Source organism: Chenopodium album, chromosome 22 (assembly GCF_948465745.1).
Source record: "Chenopodium album chromosome 22, dcCheAlbu1.1, whole genome shotgun sequence".
Taxonomy (NCBI): domain Eukaryota; kingdom Viridiplantae; phylum Streptophyta; class Magnoliopsida; order Caryophyllales; family Amaranthaceae; genus Chenopodium; species Chenopodium album.
The window spans coordinates 37,330,600-37,356,427 of NC_137855.1; the positions used below are offsets into that span (position 1 = coordinate 37,330,600).

At 38.4% G+C, this 25,828-nt stretch overlaps 4 protein-coding genes across 5 annotated transcripts; 2 read left to right on the forward strand and 2 right to left on the reverse strand.

Annotated features, from left to right (window-relative positions):
- The first annotated feature begins 6,518 nt into the window (after nucleotides 1-6,518).
- On the forward strand, nucleotides 6,519-8,245 carry LOC145604336 (F-box/LRR-repeat protein At4g14096-like). The gene is made up of 5 exons (XM_081660255.1): nucleotides 6,519-6,754; nucleotides 6,933-7,407; nucleotides 7,509-7,640; nucleotides 7,758-8,068; nucleotides 8,176-8,245. The coding sequence occupies exons 1-5, from the start codon at nucleotides 6,519-6,521 to the stop codon at nucleotides 8,243-8,245; spliced, it is 1,224 nt and encodes a 407-aa protein (XP_081516381.1).
- A 4,128-nt stretch (nucleotides 8,246-12,373) lies between these two features.
- Nucleotides 12,374-13,838, reverse strand: LOC145604338 (F-box/LRR-repeat protein At3g59210-like). The gene is made up of 3 exons (XM_081660256.1): nucleotides 13,005-13,838; nucleotides 12,843-12,915; nucleotides 12,374-12,672 (listed from the first exon to the last, which is right to left on the reverse strand). Exons 1-3 carry the CDS (start codon nucleotides 13,836-13,838, stop codon nucleotides 12,374-12,376), a joined length of 1,206 nt encoding a protein of 401 aa, XP_081516382.1.
- A 1,979-nt stretch (nucleotides 13,839-15,817) lies between these two features.
- On the forward strand, nucleotides 15,818-17,210 carry LOC145605588 (GPI-anchored protein LLG2-like). Its single transcript, XM_081661658.1, has 3 exons — nucleotides 15,818-15,965; nucleotides 16,132-16,188; nucleotides 16,582-17,210. Exons 1-3 carry the CDS (start codon nucleotides 15,818-15,820, stop codon nucleotides 16,911-16,913), a joined length of 537 nt encoding a protein of 178 aa, XP_081517784.1. The 3' UTR covers nucleotides 16,914-17,210.
- LOC145605587 (uncharacterized) lies at nucleotides 15,959-24,806 on the reverse strand. Of its 2 annotated transcripts, none has more exons than XM_081661656.1 (10): nucleotides 24,697-24,806; nucleotides 22,409-22,629; nucleotides 22,189-22,318; nucleotides 22,045-22,088; nucleotides 21,807-21,923; nucleotides 21,525-21,617; nucleotides 21,288-21,391; nucleotides 21,037-21,203; nucleotides 20,002-20,123; nucleotides 15,959-16,179 (listed from the first exon to the last, which is right to left on the reverse strand). In XM_081661656.1, the coding sequence occupies exons 2-8, from the start codon at nucleotides 22,528-22,530 to the stop codon at nucleotides 21,061-21,063; spliced, it is 753 nt and encodes a 250-aa protein (XP_081517782.1). In that variant the 5' UTR covers nucleotides 22,531-22,629; nucleotides 24,697-24,806; the 3' UTR covers nucleotides 15,959-16,179; nucleotides 20,002-20,123; nucleotides 21,037-21,060. The 2 variants fall into 2 exon arrangements, with proteins under 2 accessions (XP_081517782.1, XP_081517783.1); XM_081661657.1 differs by lacking the exon at nucleotides 15,959-16,179 and adding an exon at nucleotides 16,744-16,860.
- Nucleotides 24,807-25,828: the final 1,022 nt, after the last annotated feature.

Consider the following 25,828-nt stretch of genomic DNA (forward strand, 5'->3'; position numbering starts at 1 on the left):
ATTAACTTCACGGAAGCGGTTTTGAGCTGTCCGTCCCATTTAACGATGTTCTGTTAAATGGAGGATGCCTATTCCAACACATGTTGTCTGAATGCTTCTTCATTCATCACTGATGTCTTTCTTAATATCAGCTTCACATAAAAATTGTTCATTACACATAGTATTTCTTCAATACAGCTGAGTTCCATACATTTTTTAGAGGTGTCCCATCCAAAGTTTCTAGGTAAAACGATCCTTGGATGACGACATCCCTAATCCGATAAGGCCCCTCCCAATTTGCAGTCAGCTTCCCATCTTCATTTCCCTTACCGGTCGCTTCTGTTCTTCGTAGTACAAGATCTCCTACACTTAACGGCCTATGGGATACTCTTTTGTTGTAGGTTCTTGACATTCTTTCTTTAAAGGCAGCTGACTTAACTGCTGCTTTTTCTCTCAGTTCTGGCAAAAAATCTAACTGTTGTCGTAGGAGTAAATCATTTTGGTCTTCACAGTAATGCTGAATCCGGAATGTCGGCAACCCGACTTCTGCTGGTATGACTGCCTCTGTTCCAAAAACTAGAGTATAAGGTGATTCATCCGTGGCTTCTCTTACTGTTGTCCTGTTTGCCCATAATATCTCTGGTATCAAATCTGCCCACAAACCCTTTGCATCTTCGATCTTCTTCTTAATTGCTGTTATGATCTGCTTATTTGCTGCTTCTGCCTGGCCGTTAGACTGTGGATGGCATACTGCTGCGTAAGCAAATTTCACCTTATACATCATTAAGAGATCTTTGACTGGCTTACAGTCAAATTGGGTTCCATGATCAAAAACCATCGCCATCGGCAACCCAAACCTTGTAAAGATGTTTTTCCATATAAACTTTTTCACTTCCGATGCCGTTATCTTCGTTATTGGCTCTGCTTCTATCCATTTTGTGAAGTAATCAATTCCCACTATGAGAAATTTTCTTCCACCCGTGGCCGATGGGAACGGGCCTACTATATCCATTCCCCACTGGGCAAAAGGGATTGGACTCAATATCAGAGTTAGATCATTTGGGGGTAAGTTGATAACTGGGGCAAACTTTTGACACTTCTCGCATTTTTTAATGTAAGCCACTACGTCTGCATTCATTGTCGGCCAGTAGTAACCTCTTCTCATTGCTTCTCTTGACAAGGCTCTTGCTCCGAGATGGTTACCACAGCTTCCCTCATGCAATTCTTCTATCAATCTTGCTGACTCAAAATCCGTTATGCACCTTTGCAATGGTAGTGAAAACCCCCTTTTGTATAACTGGCCTTGGTACATAACGAACCATACACTATCCTTCCGCAATCTTTTCAGCTGTCCTTTATCTGTTGGCCCTACACCATGAACGATGTATGCCAGTATTTTATCGTACCATTGATCCCCCACATCAACACATAATACCTCTGCCGACATCTCATCTATGCTTCTCTGCTTTAAAACCTCTACCATAACTGTCCTTTCTAAGTCATTCAAACTTGAACTTGCCAATCTTGCCAGCGCATCTGCTTGAGCATTTTTCAATCTCGGAACTAATTTGATCTCAAAGTACTGCAGCTGAGCTGCTAACTGCTTCATCTTCTCCAAATATTTCACCATTGCCGGCTCTCGAGTTTCATACTCCCCACTAAATTGACTTGATACCAGCTGAGAATCAGTTGTCAAAACTAGCCGTTTTGCTTCTGCTGCTATTGACAATTGCATTCCGGCCACCGCGGCTTCGTATTCGGCTTCATTATTTGTTGCCTTGAACTTAAACTTCATGGCATATTCAAACATTCTCCCATCTGGAGCCGTTATCACAATTCCTGCCCCTGCCCCCGTTGCCGTAGCCGATCCATCAACTGATACCTGCCATGTTCCCAATTCTTCCTCTTCATCGGTGTATGTGGTTTCAACAATAAAATCAGACAACGCTTGAGCCTTAATTGATGTTCTTGGCTTGTAGCCTATCTCATATTCCGACAACTCGACTGCCCATGCCAGTAATCTGCCAGATGTATCCATTTTACGCAACGATTTCTCTAAGGGATGATTAGTGAGCACCTTTATTGGATGTGCATCAAAGTAAGGCCTCAACTTCCTGGCTGCCACTATTACTACTAACGCCATTTTTTCTATCACTGGATATCTACGCTCTGCCGCATTCAAAACATGACTGACAAAGTATATCGGCTGTTGTTGTTTCTTCCTTTCTACTAACAAAACGGCTGCTACCGTTTTTTACGACGCCGAAATGTATAATTGCAACACTTCTCCCCTCTCGGGCCTGGCAATCGTGGGAAGAGACCTAAGATGATTCCTTACTACTTCTAGGGCATCACTTTGTTCTTTTCCCCACTCGAATGCCTTGTTCTTTCTTAGTACCATAAAGAACGGAAGTGCCTTATCAGCTGACTTGCTGATAAACCCGGTTAACCCTGCCATCCTGCCAGTCAACCTCTGTATATCACGAATGGTTTTTGGTTGTTTCATTTGAAGTACCGCATTCACCTTATCTGGATTCGCATCTATCCCCCGTTCACTGACCATGAAGCCTAGAAACTTCCCTGATCTAACTCCAAAAACACACTTCTCCGGATTTAACTTCATCTGATATTTCCTTAAAGTCTCAAATGTTTCTCTCAAATCTGCTATATGGTTTCCTTTTTCCTTGCTCTTCACTATCGTATCATCCACATACACCTCAACATTCCGTCCCTTCTGCTTCTCAAAAATCTTGTCTACCAATTTCTGGTAGGTTGCCCCTGCATTTTTCAACCCAAACGACATTGCCTTATAACAATATACACCAACATCTGTTATAAAAGCCGTTTTATTCCTGTCAGCCTTATGCATGCTGACTTGATGATATCCTGAAAATGCATCCAGAAAACTAAGCATGGCATGACCAGAGGTTGAGTCTACTAATCTGTCTATCCGGGGTAGTGGGTAGCAATCCTTAGGGCAAGCCTTATTCAGATCTGTGAAATCCACACACATTCGCCACTTCCCTGTTGGCTTTCTCACCATTACTACATTCGCCAGCCACTCTGGATATGTGCAAGGCTCAATGAACCCTGCTGCTAAGAGTTTATTTACTTCAGCCTGTATTGCTTCTATCTTCTCAGTTGAGAAATTGCGCTTCTTTTGCCTTACCGGCCTGAACTTTCTGTCAACGTTCAACTTATGCTCCATTACTTCTGGATGTATTCCCGGCATCTCACTGGCCGAGAACGCAAAGACGTCGGCATTTTCACGCAGCAAGCTTATCAGGTTACACCTAGTGTCCACATCCATATCAGCCCCAACCTTCACTGTCCTACTCGGGTCACCTAGTTGCAGTTCAACTTGGACGGTTTCTCCCCCCGGTAACGGCCTTGGTGTTTCCTCAGGTCTTGCATCAAAGTTTTTCATGGTTAAATCCTGAACTGTCGGCTCACCTTCCCTTATTGGGTTACATGGTATCGTAACACTACCAACTGGGTTCTTCAAAGCTGTAACATAACAGGATTTTGACATAACCTGACCCCCATACACCTTCTCCACAGCACCTAAATTCGACACATAGGCTATTGCTAGATGGTAAGTTGACACAACGGCCTGCATGTCGTGAATTATCGGTCTGCCGATAATTGCGTTGTAAGCCGACTTGACATCCACCACCAGAAACTCTGCCATCACATCTCTTGCCTGTGGTCCATCACCCATCCTTACGGGCAACACAATGCTCCCTTCTGGCCTTACAGTCGACCCATTAAACCCAATCACTGGATACGATACCGGCTTCAAATATTGCCTTCCTATATTCATCTCATTAAAAGCTTGCACAAACAACACATTTGCTGAACTACCCCCATCTACCAGTACTCTTTTGATGTCAGCCCCATTTATCTTGGTTATCAGGACTAACGGATCGTCATGCGGGAATACTACACCTCGTGCATCTTCCTCTGTAAACACAACTTGTGGTATTGACGCCGGCCGAGGACGGTTGTCTACGTCCAAAGCACAAACTAGATGTCGGTGTTCCGCCAAATGCTTCTTTGCCCCACTAATTGTCCCTCCATGAATCGGTCCTCCCGTTATTACATCTACTCTTCCAGTAGATAACGGTGGTACTCCTGCGTCCCCTTGTCGGACTATTCTTCCTTGAGTTTTTTCAGGTCTTACTTCCATCTGTTGCCTCTCAACAGCTTGTGCCGGTTGCTGATTTCTGCCGGCATTCAACCGGTATTGTGTTAAGTGCCCTTTCCTGATCAATTCCTCAATGTTGTCCTTCAATTGTGTACACTCCTCCGTATAATTCCCCACATCCCTATGGAACATACAATACTTCTTTACATCCCTTGGCCTTGCCTTCATGGGAATCGGCCTCGACCAATCTTCTCTGTTCTGGTTTACTGAGTAGATTGCCGCCCTTGGTGTATTCAAGGGAGTGTAGGTGCTATATCTCATTGGCAGCCTTGTCGGTCTGGAATCTTGCCGACTTCCTCCTCCCCTTCCTAGGGCAGGAGCTCTCGGCCTGCTTCCTCCAGACGAGGTCCCTTCATACTGACTTTGCCCCTTTCCGGCAGTGACATGTCTGCTACTTGTCTTCATTAATTCCTCACTCTTTATATAATCATGAGCTTTGCTGAATGCCGCTGCTAATGTTGGCAGGTTCTTCCTTGTAAGATACCTCTTAAAATCCGAATCAATCAATCCATTCATTAAAGCCATCACAGCTATTTCCTGTTGCAATTTCGGAATGGTGTTTGCCTCATTGTTAAATCGCCTGATATAATCCCTCAAAGATTCATCTGGTTTCTGCTCCACAGCCATCAATTCTCCAGAGGTTCTCTGCCTCACACTGTTACTGACATACTGACCTACAAACATCTCAGTCAATCTTTCAAAGCTATCTACTGACCCGACTTCAAGGTTGTTAAACCAATCGGCTGCAGCCCCAATCAAAGTTGTCGGAAAGACTTTACACCAGACTGCATCCGAGTTAGTGTATAGCATCATGTGTCCCTCATAGGACGTTATGAATCTTGCCGGATCCCCTCTTCCATCATACCGACAAGTCGGCATTTTCACCTTTTCCATTGGCTGATCCAAGATGTGCTGGGCAAATGGAGATGCCCTTAACTGCACTACTGTGCGCACTGCTTGACCCTCTACTTGTGAACTTCTCTGCTGCTGAGTTCCAGTACTCACAACGTGACTTGAGGATTGTTCAACCCGCCGTGATGTTGTATGCGATCTTATCGGCGACTCATGTCGGGGTCTCCTCGACGAGTTCTCCAACTGATTGTGTTGTTCCTCCTGGTGACGGTGCGATGTTCCTCTATCGGCCTGGGCGGCTTCTCTTTCAGCCCGTGCCGCCTCAGCCTCCTTTCTCTTCCTACTCATTGCACTCATCACCCTTGCGGCTGTTTCCAACTCATCTGGAGTGAATGCCGCCATAGGATCCTCTGCCTCCCCTCCTCCTGCAGGGGGAGTTATCGGCACATGGAATTGATTACCCTCTAGGGTATGGGTTTCATCTACTATTTCCACCTGGGGTTGTTCTACTGGTATTCCATTGTTTTCGGCCATGGTTATCGTTGTTATATGAATGTTTTTGTGTGAGGTTCTTAGGCGATAGAAGTGATCAACTGTCCCCTCCTTCTAGCGCCAAATTGTTTCTGTCTAATCCTGATTTCCCCAAGAATTCGGACCTGAGATCCTGATACTCCTATCGGCAAGCTGAGAACCTACACAATGAGAAGAAGTTAGCTAACCCCGGGGTGGTCCGGGGATAACCACTCCGATGATAAAGTCAGAAGGTGTTTAAGAGAGAAGAAGATAAGTAAGAGAGAGAAAGTAGAGAGAGAGAAAGTGTAATTAATGTCCTCATTAATGAGGTCTTACCTACTATTTATAATAGTTTACCTTGACAGGTGGCTCTCATCCATGCAGAGCCTTTTGTGCCAAGTGTCGAGCTTCTGTTGCCACGTGTTGAATTCCGGCAAGCCGACATGTCTTCTTTCTGGAACATATCAGCATCCTCTTATAATTATTGGAACCTGGTCACGTGCTTTCACAAGATATCGGTCATACTCAGATATCATCCCATACAAGAGGTACTTCATTTCTGTACAGTAGCCCCCCCCCCCCCCAATTTGTATGAATATGTTTTTCTTATATTAGTTAATCTGAATATTTCATTATCCGGGAATTTGGCTACTTATCATACCTCTTTATAGAAGTATATTCTTTGGTGTAATCTGTTCTTTTTTTTCTTATTACCCTGCTGTCTCATTATTATTTCGAAGATCTAGTGCATTATTGTAGATGTCATATGTATAATTTTTCATCATTTACAAAAATGATACTATCTCCGTTCTTTGTTATTTGCACTGTTTCTGAAATTTTCCTTTATTTCGTGAATTGTAGATGGGTTTTATCAGTGTTATATTAACGATTGTGATATAACTATATTGCTATTAATGTAAATACTTCACTGACCGTGAGTTCTTGCATCAAAGTGTTTAGTGCAGATATGGTGCTTGAGCCAAAGTGCAATAAACCATTGAACCCAGCAGCAGTAGATCGGATCAGTAATTTACCTAGAAAACTTCTCTGCCGAATTTTGGCATTTCTCCCAACAAGATGTGCTGTAGCTACTAGCATACTATCAAAGAAATGGAAATATGTTTGGACAAAGATTCCTGTCCTTGATTTCACTGATCTACCATCTTCTATGATTAGTACAAAGACTGTCTTCAACCAAGAGCAGTATGTTAGCTTCAGAAACTTTATAAACAAGACCCTTCTCCTTAATCGTATCCCATGTTTAGAACGCGTCCATTTAGAGTCCTATAAGGGGTTTTCCAGAGTTCATTTTGTTGAATGGATTTCAGTTATAACTAGGCTCTTTGTTCAAGAGCTTAGTCTTACTAATAAGCATTTCCAGATCACTATGTCCTTATCCTCTTACCTTGCCGACTTCACTCAATCTTGCCTGCCTTCAGCGCCTTTCTCTTACCAAAGTCACATTTCCAAAAGAGGATGACCCTTTAACTAGCCTCTTATCTAGTTGTCCTGTGCTCGATGAGCTGATTATTGAAAAATTTTCTTTGTGTTCCTCTTCAATCAAGATTCTGAGTATTTCTGCAGTGAATTATGAAAAGAAAGCAATCACTCTCAAAACACCGAATCTAGAAGTCCTTCACCTATCAATTGGGATCAAGCATTCTTTCGTGACTGATCTATCATCTCTAGTTGAAGTTATGCTAGATATTTGGACTTCAAGTGTTAGATGGATTAACCTTCTTCAGAAATTCTGTTACACACAGACCCTTGTCCTCTACCAGATTATATTAGATGTAAGTGTTGTCAGATGGATCAACATTTATTTAGACAATCTCTTTGGAGTATTCATTATGGTTGTAAGTTCTATAAACAAAGCAAAGAAGTTTGATAGTTCATTCTATGCTACATTTTATTTTCGCCTTTGTAATATGTATCTAACATTGCCTTTTATTTTCAGGGTTCAATTGCTCTGTATAAGATTCCAATTTTTGAGAATTTAACACACTTGGAAGTTGGATTTACTGCTTGGTCAACTGTACTGCAAATCCTAAGACGTGCTCCAAATCTTGCATCTTTTATCATACACAAGGTAATGAGGTATAATATGTAGCTTCTTGTTCTACACTTGTCATAGACAATTGCTTTTTTTTTTTCCATATTGATTCTTTAATGATTGTACTCTGACCTTGTTATATACGGTCTGCAGCTGATGTTTGATTGGCCTGATATTAAACTAGAAACAGAAGGATTGCCCCTTAAGGAAATCGAATATTATGGATTTGATGTAGATGAAGGTTTTGAAGTTATCAAATATTTCTTACTTAAGGAGCTTAAAATTTATACGCGCAGATCACAAGATTCAGTGACAGAGGTTGGCATTCTGAAAACGCTGTTAATGATCCCTAGGGCCTCAAATCAATGTGAAATAACTGTTATCACTGAAGATTATAACTGTAAGTCTGAGGATAGTGATACTGAAATGGTAGAGTTGGACAGTGTATCAGACGACGTGACAAGGTACAGGATGTACAGATTTATCTGACACTTGCTTTTTAAAATTTATCTTATTGATTTCACTTATCAAATTTATATGATAATAACACCCAATGTTGAAATTGCTGCAGTCTTGAAGATGAAAATTATGACTATTTGACTAGTCAGAATTCCAGAATTTATTGTTCTGTGAAGTGGTGATGATTTGAAGACTGAAGAAGATTATATTGCTGCAAGACTTTTATGTGGATTCAGTAATCTCTCAAATGGTTTTCCTCTTACTCGGGTTTTTTTGAACAATTAATGAAAGCATGAATAAATTAGGTGATTTATGTATGTTATTTCCATTTTGTAGTAGAGTACTCTGTAGTTGGGATCCTTTTAACAGATCCAAGAAAATACAACCGAAATTTGTAGTAGATTTGGTGATGACCTCAATTATCAGAAAATATCTCTATTTTCAGATGCTATTATACTCCATATATATGTAAGGATGAAATTTCTTCAATAAGAAATGCAGAGTATCAAATTATGTTTTGAATGCATTAGCAAGGCCCTTATTATGTAATCTGCATCTTGCATAGCTGAATGGATCTTCATCACCCTAAAGCTGCAGCAGTTCTCAAGATGTATTCCGCTATTTCACTTGCTCTTTACACCCACAAAACTCATAAGAGTTTGATAGCCTCCTTTGGTGTAGAACTTGGGAATGGATTCCTGGAACTCATGCTGCAATTAAGCAGATTAAAAATTTAAAAGAGGGCTAATACATAGCACTCAAAATATTCATCCTTGGTAGTTATTACATTCAAACACAAGAAAACATTATCGAGGCCAAAGACTAATTGGGTAGTTGTGTTTGTGCACCACCAAGCACCAACCATGCCAAGTTTGGAGTATGATACAGCATATGCAGAACAAGTTATTGAGTTCCTGACCAATTATGGAATACTAATTTCTAAGCCTTTGCGGTCCAATTACAGAAGCACAGAGCAAAGTTACACTTAATTGTAGAGAGGCCTATAATTCTTTCTGAAATAGTATTGGCTGATCATTTTTTCTGTTTCTCTAAATTAATTCGTGAGGGATGACCGGATGGCATCACTCTGATCTTAAGTTATCATGGTGTTGTTTGATTGAATTAACGATATTAAGCTCGAAGAAAAGAGCTGTCTCATGAGGGATGATCATTGTCAATAAGATAACTATGATTTTGATAATAGTGACAGCGAAATCAGAGGTTGCAAACAGATTTGACAGACTTAAGTACCCTGGCTAACGATTATTGTTCATTAGTATTCTAAAAAATGCATCATACTGAACATGATATTACAGAATTTGATTTCAGCTGTTTTCCTTATTTGTTGGCTGCCCTAGTATAGATTGGATAAGACATCAAATATTATACATACTGCCATACTCGTGAGTGCTTGATCCCGTGCTAAAGCAATATATGCTTTGTTTAAGGAGGGTTCAGAAATGTGAAAGCACCAAAATACAATAACTGTTAGATTATGTAAATAATCTTGTATATATTTAGTTTGTATTTTACTAATATAGCCTTAGCCCTAACCCTAGTATACTTTGTATATATAATCTTCTTTAATCAATGTTCGGTTGTCTATGCTACCCTCTTTTCCCTTCCTCTAAAATACACAAATTGAGCTCTCGGTCTACTCCTTGTGTGTTTCTTGGGTATCCATCCAACCATAGAGGGTATAAATGCTATGATATGTCTAGTCGGAAAATAATTATTTCTAAGCATGTGTGGTTTGATGAGTCGGTTTTCCCTTTCTCTAAGGTCCATACACCAAGTCCTCACGCATACGATTTTCTCGGTGATCTCTCTACCCCTCTTGATCATCCCATAGTGAGGCAACAACTTCTAGGCTCTCCAACTCTTCCTATAGCTACGGACCAGCCTAGTCCGCAACATGGTTGCGGTGAACATTCACCTGCCGCAGGCATGCTGCGGAGTGTCCTGCTCCCTCCTATTTCTCCCTCGAGTCAGCAGCACACTCTCCCCTTATCTCCCTCCTCACAGCCACAGCAGCAGGTAGCTAGCAGCCCTGCTTTGCAGCAGCAGGCAGCTAGCAGCCCTGTTGTGCAGCATGCTGCTGGCAGCCAAGCTACCTCTCACACTTCTCCTGCTGCCACACCCTTGCGGGGTGGTCTGCTCCAGCCCCTAAAGTACTACTACTCTCGCAGACAACATGCTCCTAGCAGCCCACCTCTGCCCCCTCCTCTTTCTCCTTCGAGTCAGCAGCACTCACCTAGCACCGATACCTCTGTTGGGCAGAATAGGTCCCCTGTGGACCGTGGGTCTGTTCAATCAGCCACGGCCCACTCGGGACCTACCCACACAGCAGACCGAGGTGTTCCTCTTGCCCCTACTACACATCCTCCTCCCTCTACTTCAGTCGGACCACCTCCTCGTCCCATGGCTACTCGTAGTAGTCATGGGATCATCAAGCCAAATCCAAAGTACCATGACGTGTCTCTTCATACTACTACCTCCATCTCACCTATTCCAAAAAACCCGGTCCATGCTCTTCGTGACCATAATTGGAAAATTACTATGTAGGAAGAATATGGTGCTCTTATTGATAATGGCACTTGGGAATTAGTTCCCCGACCGAATAATGTGAATATTATTCGCTCTCTGTGGATTTTTCGGCATAAAACGAAATCTGATGGCTCCTTTGAGAGACATAAAGCTCGTTTGGTTGGTGATGGTAAAACTCAGAGGGAGGACATTGATTGTGATGAAACTTTTAGTCCAGTGGTTAAACCGGCGACTATTCGGGTGGTTCTCAGCATTGCATTGTCTAAGTCATGGCCTATTCATCAACTAGATGTGAAGAATGCTTTCTTACATGGCAATCTCAATGAAACTGTGTACATGTATCAACCTTTGGGGTTTAAGGATCCTTCTCGACCTGATCATGTATGTCTTCTGCATAAGTTACTATATGGTTTGAAACAGGCTCCACGGGCTTGGTATCAGCGATTTGCAGATTTTCTGGCTACTATTGGTTTTGCTAACATACAGCAAATCCGACAACTCACTGTTCATATATCGCCATGGTAATGAATCTGCTTACATTCTCCTTTATGTTGATGATGTTGTCCTTACTGCTTCTTCGGAATCTCTTCGTTGTCATGTGATATCTCAACTTAGCTCTGAATTTGCAATGAAAGATCTGGGTAAATTGAGTTATTTTTTGGGAATTGCTGTCTCCCAAGGCAAAAGTTACTTATTTTTGTCTCAAAAGAAATATGCTAAAGAAATTATTCAGAAAGCAGGCATGGCTAACTGCAAACCATCCTCTACTCCGGTCGATTCCAAAGGCAAACTAAGTGCTGATTCTGGTGATCCTTATGATGATCCGACGACTTATCGTCGTCTATGTGGTGCTTTGCAGTACTTGACCTTTACTCGCCCAGATATATCCTATGCGGTGCAACAAGTTTGTTTGTTTATGCACGATCCTCGTGTAGAACACATGAATGCGTTAAAACGCATCCTTCGTTACATCCAAGGTACGACTGATTTTGGGTTGCATCTTTATAAGTCATCGGTTGCTTCTCTTCTCTCATTCACAGATGCCGATTGGGGTGGGTGTCCGGACACCCGTCGTTCTACATCAGGGTACTGTGTGTTTCTTGGTGATAATCTGATCTGTTGGTCTTCCAAACGCCAGCCTACTTTGTCTAAGTCTAGCGCTGAAGCAGAGTACAGAGGCGTTGCAAATGTTGTTTCTGAATCCTGTTGGGTTCGTAATCTCTTGCTTGAGCTCCGACTACCTATTTCTAAAGCAACATTAGTTTATTGCGGTAATGTCAATGCCATTTACCTCTCTAGTAATCCGGTACAGCATCAGCGCACTAAACATATTGAGATGGACATACACTTCGTTCGTGAAAAGGTACAACGGGGCGAAGTTCGTGTTCTCCATGTGCCTTCCCGTTACCAGATTGCAGACATTTTTACGAAAGGTCTGCCTAAGGTTTTATTTGATGATTTTCGGGACAGTCTCAGCGTCCGCGGTCCTCCCGTTTCGACTGCGGGAGTGTGTTAGATTATGTAAATAATCTTGTATATATTTAGTTTGTATTTTACTAATATAGCCTTAGCCCTAACCCTAGTATACTTTGTATATATAATCTTCTTTAATCAATGAGAAAGGCACGGGCATTCTCTCAATAACCATGCATAAATTGACCATTGTGTTATGTCTGGTTGAAAGTTTGAATCAAATCTGAAGCAATTAACCAGCTATTTAAAAGACTGCTGCCTAGTACAAACTTGAAATGCATAATAAAGACTTAAAACTGATTTTTCCCTGGGATGCATATAGTGAATTCACACATGCTCGAGACCCTGGGAACCTTGAATAGCCTTAGCAAGGCTCTCATTTCATCCTCTGCATCTCGATGAACTGTATGAATCTTCATCTCCCTCAACCTTCCCGCTGTTCTCAAGAAATATTCACCCATAGTCACTTGTCCTTGAGTCCCACAAAAGTCGTAAAGTTTGATAACCTTCAGAGTGCTCAATAGACACTTAGGTGTTGAATATGGGTATGGGTTCCAGTACACCGTCCAATCATCCTGCAAAATCCATACTACATTCAAGCAAATGGAAAATAGACAAATATCCTGACAGATGTGTTATAATTCAAATACATGGAAACTTTATGAGACGCGAAACTCACAGAGTAATTGTGCCTGTGCACGATCAAAGATGTTAGATTTGGAGTATGATTGAGTATATGTAGTACAAAGGACAATGTACCGTCTGCTAGCTCTAAACAGGTCAAGTTATGGAACACTGGCAACTGGTGAGGGTATACGTTTGCAAGGGCCTGCTGCAAAGTCGATAATAGATCATATCAGATATCTATCAATTCTAACAAAACATAACAAGTACACACAAGAATTGAACTCGACGACTTACATAAATTGTTGTTATAGACAATAGCAATGTCTTCAAGCCTGCAATATCCCAGAAAAGCTCAAGCATTCCACAATTTTGTTTGCAAACATTAATCTTAGCTTCAACCAATGAGGAAACATCCTTGATATCATAGAATGAAACGTTATCAGAAAGAGATGGGTATTCGAGATTAGGTGCTTCAATGACTATATCCTGTATACCTGTTGTTAGCTTGAAATACATGATTTTTAACACCCTCAAAGAAGCTGAATGAATGTTTAGGATCTTCATTCCTGACCAATTACGAAGTACAAGTTCTCTAAGACGAGGAAATACTGAATATATATCCAATAGACTATCCTCAAGTATGACCCCTGAAAGGTTGAGGATCTCAAGGTTTGGAAGCTTAAAATACAGAACACTAACATGAAGACTAAATTTTCCAGTCAACTTCAAAACCCTGAGTTTCTCACTCACAAACAGCCCTTCAGTGAGCTTAGTCTCTCTATCGATAGGACAAAGATCGACCTCCAACACATTGCGTCTCAACATAGACCAAATCCATAAATCAACATAAAATTCTTCGACTACACCAACATTACTCAAGCGAAAGAGTTTGAACTCAGGTGCATCATTGAGGACCAAAGCCTTGTACACAAAAGTTATGAAAGATGACTTGTTTGATGAATCAACAAGAGAGAAATCGAGGACAGGGACTTCAGTCCAAACATATCTCCATCTCTTGGACAACACACTGGTTCTAACAGATGCATCAGTCTGTAGAAAAGAGAGAATAATACAAAGAAGTGTATCTGAGAGTGCACTAATCCTATCTTTCACTTTAATCTGCACCATATTTTCTTAGATTTAGCCTCAATAGTGTTTCTTGAGACAATTATATATAGCCTAGTAACTGATGAATTGATCATTTAGAATACTCTTCATTTCCAATAATCCGATTGTTTGACTTCATGATGCAGTGCATCTATAGAGTATGCCTAGGAAATTATGTTATCTACTGAATTCTTGAAACCCCACCTCATTTATGGTTCTAAATCTGCTGCTATACCCAAAAAAGCGCTTAGTATTCCAAAAAAATAATATAGCCCTTACCAGTGGAGATTAGATGTGGCTACATAAGCCCGAGTCAATGATGAATGGTTTGATTATCTTTTGTGACTCCCGGGTTCACGGCCTGCTAGATACAAGTAGTAGTGATCTTTAGAACGACAGCTATTTGTTGCAAGTAAAGCACTAAAAGTTCATCTGGATGTGACTGTAATGTAACTGAGAATTGTCAAGATGTGGAGATGAACCATTTTGAGTGATGAACAATTATCTTTCGTTGGTATTTGTCGAGTAATGGTTTCGGTTTTATGGCTTAGCAAGGAAATGAACTTGGTTCAACATCAGATTAAGGGAGCAAATCAAGGAATCAAATTGAATGTCGGGAGAAAAGTAAGGTGTCAAATTGTCAACCAAGACGGTATTAATTTTTAATGATTAGGTACTCTCGCTAATATCAGCAAGTTCAATATTACAGTATGTATTTAATGAGAGAACAAAAGGAAGATCCTAAAAAAAGAACACAAACTCACCAAACAAGGCCTTAATCTATCTCTTCGAACTCACCACCCTCTTCTGCGACAACCCACCATGATCACCACTCTTACCCTTCCACACCCACCACCTAACTGACCCACCACCTACTGCCCCACTACCCGCGGCCCAAACCCCTCAACCTCATTTCCACCCCACAACTCCACCCCGAAACCCCACTTCGAATGATCTTTGTAACACAAAAGTTACAATTATCCACAACTTTTGTGAGTATACAACTAATGGGTAACAAATCTGGCAACTGTTGACACTTGACATCAGCAAATTACCAACTATCAGAATGAAAAAAAACACCACATAACAAGTAAATGAGTCTAATTTCCCAAAAAAAAAAAAAAAAAAAAAAAAAAGTCAATGAGTCAGTTTCAAAATATACTTCGGTACTACAGAGGATATCATAGGCATTCGAGTAGGAGCGTGCAGCTGAGATGTAGGAAACAAAGGATGTAACGGAGGGTAAGAACAAGATAACAACCACTTCGTCAATTAGTTAATATGATAGCCTGCTTAATGCCTCTAGCACTTGAATTCAATAAAGTGCACCGAACTAACCCATAATATACGGCATCAAGTTAACACTAAACCCATTTGTTATTGTATAAAAGATACGAATCCTTCATAAATATGAAATTTAATTACCTATTTGTCAAAAAAAAAATAAAAAAAAAAATAAAAAAAAAAATAATACCTAACTTGAATCCAACATAAAGCTATAGAAAGAAAGACAAGAACCTAACCAAACATGAATTCAAACAACCTAAAATCAACACAATTCTTTGCGTAAGTTTACACAGTAACATAAGAATTTAAAATAATATCCTATTCGTTTAAATAATTTTAAATGTCGTCATAAAAGTATACTGAAATTTGTAATATAAAAAATGAAACATTTAAGCGTGTTTAGCTCATGTACGTTTGAAATGTCTATATATGTACTTTGTACATGTGAAGTTTTCTAACCAGTTTTTCTAGTATCTGAAGTACGTTATACCGAACACACAGTTCGGTGGATAAACTACAAAATGGCAGGCTGGCAATGATACTAATTCCACGAACAACACTTTCAAAGTCTCAATCAATTGACTTAGTCAATATTGCCTCACTTCATCCAATTGTGTAGCTCATGATCATTATATAAACACTTCTTCTCTCTAACTTACTGAAAATCTGCGAACGACAAAGCTCAACTAAATTTCTGTGAAGTTTTTAAACTCATGTCGATGGCAAACGAGGAGAGTATAAGGAGCTCGCGGGACATGATCAAGTTCTTTCATTCTTCTACTACTGGAATTACAACGGCAACATCAGTCACATTCATGATTCTCTTGCTTTTACTACCTATAGCTGCAGCAAATCCCTCAGGTTAGAATCATCACAATCTTCTTCTATTCTAACAAACGAGTTTTGCACGGCAGGAACACCTATATGGCCATGCTGGTTTACATCCCTATCTAAGAATGTCTTGAGTGCATCCTATGCTAACATATACTCCGTACTGAATACTGCTGTCTCTATTACTTCTGAACAGATGAATTACAGCAGCCTCGATTTTCTGTAGGCCGACATCTTCTTCAAGCTACAAAAGGTAAACCTCATCAGCACACAAATGAACCTGTCTTTTTTGCTTGTTACTAGTACTGCATATTTGAAAGTAAAATACAGAGTAATTCAATCAAGACAAAGAAAACAGAACGGATTGAGTATTGATTAGGACTGGCTTCCAAATTCAGCAAAACCATCTTACTAGAAAAAGTCATAAGCGTACAAGAAGCATTACAAAATATTGACTTCATCTTTTGCGGCTATTGCCAGCTCTTGTCCAGTAAACCACTTGACTAAGAATCCTTCACTCTTCATCATAAACAGCTGGTTGACTTTAATTCATTTGTAAAAACTGTTGATAATTAATAAAGAAATACCTACAAACAATGCCAAAACTCAAAATGACGCTAAAAATTAACCTTGATATTTGTTGCAGATTGCCCACTAGATGTTCAGCACTGGAACTACACGGTCATAACAAGCAGATGCAAAGGACCCAAATATCCAGCCAACATATGTTGTGGGGCTTTCAAGGAATTGGCATGCCCTTACGCTCCGACCCTAAACGACGTTACCAACAATTGTGCAACCACCTTATTCAGTTACATCAATCTCTATGGCAAATACCCACCTGGGCTTTTTGCCAATGTTTGCCGTGGCAGTAAGCGTGGCCTCGAGTGCACTGATGCCCAGATGTCCAAGTCCTCTCGCAACACTGCCACAATAAGTATCTTCTTTCTTACAATTTTCTACTGGATGCTCCTATGATTTCTTGGTTCGTTTTTCTTTGACTTTGTAGTTAATTTTCTTCAAATCTATAACCTTGACATGTAATATTATGTATACTAAACAGTAACCAACTGGCAAAGACCAAAGTATCAATAGTACAAGTTATACCATGTGCCCTGTATGGTACAACCAAGCATATTCTTGCTTATTTACTCATTTGGAATTCTCCAAATTGAGCAATTGAGCCAAGAAATAGCAATTAATACTGTAGTACTTAACATTTATTGTACATGAACTACATGCACGCTAATAAAGCTACAAAATTCAATGTCTTGATCCTGACTGTTGCTCAAGTTGCTTAAACTAAAATTCAGGCGATTTTTGGAGCTTGGGTGGATTGTTAAGCAATACATGTGAGTATTAGCTACCACAAGCTCAACTCACAGAATTTCGGTGCATACAAAGTCTTGAATGAACGAAAATATAAGCCAGTCCAACATTTCAAGTTTTGAGCAAACACAAGTTCGCAGCAAATAAACTCATCATTAAAATCAACATATCTGAAGCTTTAGAAACTTCACACCTAAAAGAGTCCAAATAAGCACAAATGCAACAAACAATGAAAGCCTAATGATCTTTCAGTAGGGCTTTACATATATTTTATGAAATCTGAAGTGAAAGAATGCGCCAGCTTTGAGAAGGTGATCAGAAACAGCTTTGGTGCAGCCTTGACTCCTCAAAATCTCAAATGACTCCCATCAATATCTAATTTGACCTAGATAATCCCAAGCTGCTTAAGAAGTTAAATAGAATTTGCTTGCTGGGAAACATAGACGCAAAACAGCTATTACTTTTGACACACAAACTCCTGCGCAACTCACTTTAATTGCGCCATGCAGCCACACAAATCCATAGTTCAAAGATCACATCACCAGGTCCACCACTACCTCATTCCATTAAACACCTCAACTCTACTACTACCTAATATATTCGCTACTTTCGAAGTATGCCCTCAAGGAAGATTACTGTCCAAATTTTCGCTTAAAAGTCAAAACATTGCAAACCTAAACTGAATGTTCACTCCACATTGAAAAAACTATAAATCGCAAATTCACAAATGTTTTTGGAGGAAAATCTCCTAATGCGTGCCAGCAACAAAGTGTAGTAAGGTACCCCTCAAACCCGGAATTAGTACAACATTAATATTGAAATAGAAATAGTACTGAGCAATCAACCTAGATCCACAGAGCAACAAACTAGAATATCTAATGGGAGTTGGTAGTGTCATCTCCAACAATGAGATTGAAAGTTTGATTTCTACCAAAACTATAAGTTCAATGTGTTTAATTGTTTTGGGTTAGAGCTTCCTTGTAAGTCTATATCCACTTAAATTCCCTTTGACTCCTTACAAGCATTACAATCTCCATTCTAGATATGAGTATAGGAATATTCTATGGAGTACTCACATTCTGGAAGAGGAAACCACAATCTCTTCTTGCATATTATTCGACCACTTAACTAACTTTTTCATCTCACATAATTTTTCTTGTTATATGATCGATATATTATTATTTGTTCATTCAAAATATCAATGCACTATTACTTGTCAGTTTCGCCTTTCGAGTACCAATGCAATAACTAACTTTTTCCTAAAGTGCATTCATAACATTTAAAGACCTATGTAATACTTTCACATCAATTAAATCATAAAATATAATAATAAAAATTTCAAAAAAAAAATTAAAAAATTTTATATTTCAAATTGAAAATAGAGTTTGATGTAATAGCTATTTTGAAAATTTACTAAAGTAGACTTTGAAACTTTTTTGCGAAAGATAGGTGCAACTGTGCAAGACAACAAAAGTTAGGTCAAAGACAAATTTTCAGAACCTGTTAGTCGATGTATAAGTAATTAAAACTAACAAGTAAAAATACATTGATATTTTAAACAAATAAATGGTAATGTATCAATATTTTATATCACAAATGATTTGAAATGAGAAAAGTTAGTTAAGTGATCAAATAATATAAATAGAGCAAACAGGTGTACTTTTAGTTTCAAATTCTATGCTAATAGGAAGTTTAGCAAGACGTGTTTATTAGGTATTTGTTTGATTTGACTTAGGGGTGCTAATTGAATTGAGCAGCTCGCGAGCAACTCGACTCGAGATGTTAACGAGCACAAGTTGAATAGCCTCTAACTCAACTCGATAAACTTGTGAGCAACTCGATAATATATTTTATTAATATAGAATTTACAAACAAAGTTACCATGCTTATACAAATTTGACACTTAATAAGTTTATTTATATTATCAATAAAGAAAGAGTATATCTTTAATAATCAATATATTAAAAAGAAAATAATACATAAAGTGAATCAAAAAAATAAAAGCATTAATTATAGAAGGGATAAAACTTTAACAAGCCGATCATGAGCTACTCGACTCGACCCGAAACTTTAACGAGCACAAGTCGAGCATATTTTATTGGCTCGAAACTTTAGCGAGCACGAGTTTAGCACATGTAAAAAGTTTTGGAGTCGAGTTGAGCACCCCCCAGCTCATGATCGACTCCCTCATTAAGCACCCCTAATTTGACTAAAATAAAAGATTAGGAAAAAAAACAATTAGTAAAATTTCATTGGAAATGAGAGAATGCAAAGTTGTTTGGTTGGAGAAACATAGGAGATTCTACTTTCCATAAAAGAAAGTTATTGCTTAACTAGGTCTCCCTAGGTAAGTAAAACTTTCCATAGAAAATCTTTCTTCCAGTTATCAAACAAACAACAGATCATGCTTCCTATAAAATTAAAGTACATGGGAGATACAACTTCCAAAGCATCTTAGGAATTATATATTTTATATTAACCAAAGAGCTACTTAAACCCACCCTAGCAAGTGGGTATCACACTTACAATAGATGGCACAGCAACAAGAGGGATTGCATTTTGATTCAATTTGTAGTATTTGAGGTCAAGACCACACCCAATGGATTCAACAAGTTCATCATGTTATGATAATAGAATGAATAAAGAAATTGAATGGAGTATATTAACTAAGAAAAGAGTGGTAGAAAACAGGGTGCTAGAACAATAAACAAAAAAACTTAAATTAATAGAAGTTTACCATTGCGATCAACGTCAGCTAGTTTTGAAAATCACAGGCTAAAGGTAACCGCATGAACACGCACCAAAACCTTCATATCACATTATAATTGTTGGAGGAGTGATGGATTGATTCTCCAGAAGCTGACACAATAACCCAAGGACTGTTCAGTTAAATTGCCCATCATAAACAGAACTAAAAGCAAAACTTTCAAGTGCCACAATAATCGCAAAGTTGTCATCGTTAGTGTCACAATGCGTAAAAAACAGAAGTGGAGATGCAAAAAAGATAAGTAACAGCAATTGTAAGGGAAAATAGTGGAATCACTGAATCAGGGTTTTCAATTGGGTGAAAATATATAACTTCATCTCAAAATCATGTTAGCTATTCTAATTGGACAAAGATTTTAATATTTCTTAAAAACCAAATAATAATAGCACAGATGCCCAGTCGATGTTCAGAAATACTCAGATACTACACAATTATAAAAACAAATACAAACGACCCCATAACCTCTCAACCAATACGGCTATACAGAAATTGTGCAAACATCATGTTCAGCTACATCAACTTCTGCAGTAACTACTTCGCTGTCCTGTATGCCAACACTTGATGCGACATTTAGTGAGTTCTCTACACTTGGCATGCCAATGTAATCAAATTTTACTCTTAAATTTAACTATTATGACATGTAAAACCTAAGATGGGCACTCTTCTTTTTTTTTTTTTTTTTTCCTTCACAAAATCGACTCCGTTCATGTTGACAAAAGGTTCAACTTACTTGGTGATAAGAACAGTAAACATTCTTTTTTAAAGTAATATTTCTAGGAGTAACAGTTTGAAAGACCTGCTTTTATCATATATGAGCTGTACAAAGATCAACCAGTTGATATCCCACATGAAACACAGACGTAGCTATCTCTTAGGGGAAAAAAAAAAAAGCACATGCTAATCTCATATACTGGGGTAGAAATATTGCAAGTTCCCAACACCTAGAATTAGTTTGCATACACAAGTTTTCAAAAATGAGAAGCATTTAGATTAGATAAAACTAACCAAGTCACGTATTACATCACATATTCAAATCTGTGTGTCTTCCCTGACTCCCTCCAAAACCAGGTACTGAAGTGCTGTAGAGTATCTAGCACTCCTTTTTCCTATGCTCCTTCCTTGCACATGCACACTATGTTTAAGAAGAAATGAGCCAGATCCATCACCTTCACCTTTGACCAAAAACAAGAATTATTATATCAAACTCATTCGCTGCATCTCTCTCTCTCGGCCTAAAATTCAATGAACCCACATACCTTGGATTGTGAAAATAGACGAAATCCATCTTTTGTAGATGAATTGTCTAGGAAAGTCTCCATGATACGTATCAGAGAGCAAAAGCTGGCAAGCTGTTGTTTTACTGGAGACAGATTTTCAATAACAGAGGGAGTAATGTCACATAGGTGGTATATCAGTACTTGCAAAGGCAAGCAAAAGAAGCAAAGGAATTTGCAATTAAACTTATTTAGTTGTAAAAGGACTCTAAAACTCACCTGGCATGGATGATTGCACTATGACAAAGGGCTAAAACTCGAACCATGGCTAAGTCCCTTCCACGAGGATTATTATACTTCATTTGACACTTGCTTTATCCAGAATAAAGAAAAATTAGTAATTTAGTATTATGCAATTCATGATTAACATGTAATTCATCAGGCAGCCAAAGTTAAAGCGTCTTAAGGCCATTCTTTCCAAAATGTTTTATTAAATGAAAGATGCAAGCTCTGACTTTCAACAAGAGTAAACTAAGTTAGAGAAAGAGAGAGGGATTATACCTTTCACTAAAGAAGTCACCAAAATCATCAATAATGACAGCAAGGGGCAAAGGATGAAGAAGATGGAAGGCAGCAAAAAATTTCTTGATGCCTTCATCATCATAATCATCTACATACCTGGGAATAGGGAACCGCAAAAGCCACAGACATTAAAAATTAAAAAAGAAAATCATGGAAAAAGAAATGCAAGTCAACCAAAGCAAAACTATCATTAGTAATTGAAGCAGTAGTAACTAACTTGATATGAATTCGCTGAAAGATGTGTGAAGAAGCATCAACTCCCTGGAATTGGATAGACACTTTTACTACTCCGTAATCAATTATATAACTCAGCAAGACAGCATGTGTAGGAGAACAGGGGTTTGAGGGGAGGAGAAGAAACCTGAGAGAGGAAAGGAGGTTTGGTTTCAAAACGGCGACGATTGCAGATAAAGACAATGTATCCCTGTGACGTGGACTGACAGTGAGCTGCCATGTTCAAAGCGAACTGAAATAGAAGTGATGTCTTCCCACTGAAGAAAAAAAAAAAAAAAACATTGTACAGAAATTTCAAAGATACATACTTAGGAACTTGCATTACTTAAGACTGAGAGAATGAGTACCAGGATGGAGGGCCAGTGAGCAGCGTAATTGGATCAGATGTAAAGCAACAGCCTCCTTGAGGCTGTACAGCAACAGAGCTAACAGAGTTGGTGCTACCGCCATCAAAGAATCGCTCTACCATATTTCTTTCACAAAATCAACTTGCAGTAGCACACTCCACTTACTGGGGAATCTTCAAACTCTTTTTCTTGTCTATTGTCTTTAAGACTAAGACTGCATTCTACATTCGACCAAAAATCAGATTAATAGTAAGTTCAAGTCAGCCTATAAGCCAAATTATGAGAAAATGCACTATAGCCAAATTGATGCTAAACTTGATCATCACCTATATGTCCAAAAACATGACATAATACATTACAATCCATATATATTGCTAATCTTGGTCATCAACCAATGAGCCAACCAATAGTAAACATGCAGCACTGTTTAATTCATGCCATACACTAAAACACAAAAGTGATCAGAAATTTCAACGTCTGCCAAGAAAAGATAAAAGATCGTTCAAGTAATCATTAACTTCTATATATCTCTTTTATACTAATCAAATTTGATTCATGTTAGCCGACCCCACTTATGGGATTAAGGCTTTGGTTGATTTGTTGATTATTAATCAACAACAAAATAAGTAAATCCTATGCCAAAAGGCCTTGCTTCTAGTTTAAAGATACTAATCCCTCCGTCCCTTTATTACATGCCAGTATTCCTTTTTGGGGTGACCAAAATAAAGTGCCTATTTCCATTTATAGGTTGTACTTTTTGCCAATATTATTCTTGTTTTGATGATTTGTCATCAATTTTCTTTTTCTTTTTTGTACTTTACATCAATCCCAATACTTTCTCTCTCCTAAACTCAACCACTTTTTCTTTCTCTCTATCTCTCTCTAACCCCACATGCATATTTGTACTCCCAATTTTTAATTTTAAGGAATCTTTAACTTTCTTAATTCCCGTGGAAAATAAGAAATAGGCATGTAATAAAGGGACGATGGAGTATTAACAAATCACTTAAGATAACTCACTATTTTACCAATAAGTTCAAAGGAAATCAATAATCTATTGCATTCTCACTCCAAACTGACTCATTCTTGTAATTTCCTTAAAATTGAAAACATACACAAGTACATATTCACATCCAAAATGTAATTAAACTTTCAAATTAGTCTCAAGTCAAGGATTGTCCAAGATTTACTCCTAAATCCAATATATAAAACTTGAGGGGTATCAAGAGTTCTAGACCATTGATCATATACAATCATATAGAATATTTTTAAAAACAACATATGCATTCTTTTAGAAAAAGAATCAACTTTAGCAATCACACTATACAATTGAAAAAGAAGAGAAAAACAAAGCTCAAAACATATACAGCACTTCACCAAAATATATACAAAAGGGATATCTACAAGGGACTGGTAATAATGGATTTACAAAGTGACTAAGTAGACTTACACTAACCATTGATGATCTTATTAATAGACTAACCCACAGAACATTTAAAATAAGTTCAAATTTAACCAAACAAGTAAGCATATCACCAAGGATAACTTTACACACTGTCCACCAGTTCAAATTACTTCAATCTATTACTTCTCACCTCATTACTGTAGTAGGCTACTAGCTTAATTGGTTCCAAAAGCAACAGCTTCCCCTTTTTTCGTTATAAAAAATGCATACAAATACAATCCCATTTCCTAGCTTAACCACAAGTCCATAACTTTTAATGAGTATGGACGAAAACAGAACATATATTCTCAGTAAAGCATAGGTAATTACTTGTTGCTAAAATTAGTAGCACCATACATTAATGCTATAGAAGCGAATAATATCATTCTTGCTACTACCACTGTGATCTTCTTCTTCATGGTTTCACCAATGTCGATTATCGAAAACTCGTTCTTCTTTCTCTTCATTCTTCACTCACTATACTAGCACTTGCAACAGTGAAACTCCTATATTTGCTAAAATTTAAAAATTTGACAAGTAATTCAAAATCTATTCATCTCAATCTCCAAAACCCCTATTTTCCCATAATCCTCCCTTGCTCACAGCATTCAAATTAGGCTCAATCATCAAAATTAGGCTCCAAAAATCACATACGATTCTTCTCGCTTAAGAATATCAAGAAAATTGCTCGTTATAATCTTTCATTACATCAGTAATTACAATCAAAGTTCAAAAATCCACCTTAGATGAACCCTAAATTGACTATACTAACAATTAGATTAAGGATAAACCCTAAACTATGAAATTAATTGAAATTCGACGAAATAAAATAAAAACAACTTACCTCAGAAGCTGCTTCAATGGAGGAGAGAGAAAGCTCAGAAGACGCTTCAATGGAGCTTCAGAGTAAGCTTCAATGGAGGTGAGAGAGGGGAAGAGATACAGTCCCGTGCAGTGCAAAGTGAAAAAAAAAAGAGAAAAGGAAAAATTAAGGAGGAAAATAAATTACACGTGTATGTACAGGTGTCAAACATTGACGCGATCCGATAATTTTAGAATTGGTTTGACCGTAGATCCAAACCCTTCATTTAACCCACCATTTTAGAGTAATTGCAAGTTTGCAACACATACAGATTAGTTTAAGAAATATTTCGTACTTTGTAATTATGGTCATTTAAAAAATACTCCCTCCGTCACTTTTTGATAGTCCCTTATGGATATTTTTCACGGGAATTAATAAACACAAATAAGAATAGTTAAAGTACATTGAAAAATTAAATTGAAATTGGGTATGCAAAAAAGTAGAGAGAGAAAGTAATAAAAGTACATGGGAAAACAAAATTTATATGGAAAATATAACTTTGCACAAGTATTGTTGCAAATTAGATGGAATTATGGTAAAAAATTAATACTACCTCCGTTTCACATTATCTGCAACAATTTCCATTTAGGGAAGCTTCACATTATGTGCAACAAAAAAAAAGTTTCCTCTTTAGTAAATTTTTCTGTGTAAAATTACCACCATACCCTTACTAAATTGCACTTAACTTTAATAAACAACATATTAACTCTTTAACCTAAATTAATTTACCCATAATTAAAACCCTAACCCACATTCTCTCTCCTCCCTCACAACCATATCCACCACCACCATCACCATTTTTTCTCTCTCCTCCCTGTAAACCACCACCAGCACCAACCTTTATCTCTCTTCACTCTCTTTTCGCACAACCAACGCACCACCACCACCACCACCCAGATCCACCACACCACCGACCATTCCACCGCACCACCACCACACCATCTCTTCTCTCTGTTCTCTCTCTTCTATCTTCTCTCTTATCCACTGCACCACCGAATATTTCACCTTGCAAGTTCGCCGCCGCCGCCTCTTTTACCCTTATCAAAGCCGTCGCCGCCGCCTCTTTTCCCCTATTCAAAATTCGCCCCTTTTCAAAATCGAAATTGGATGGTGG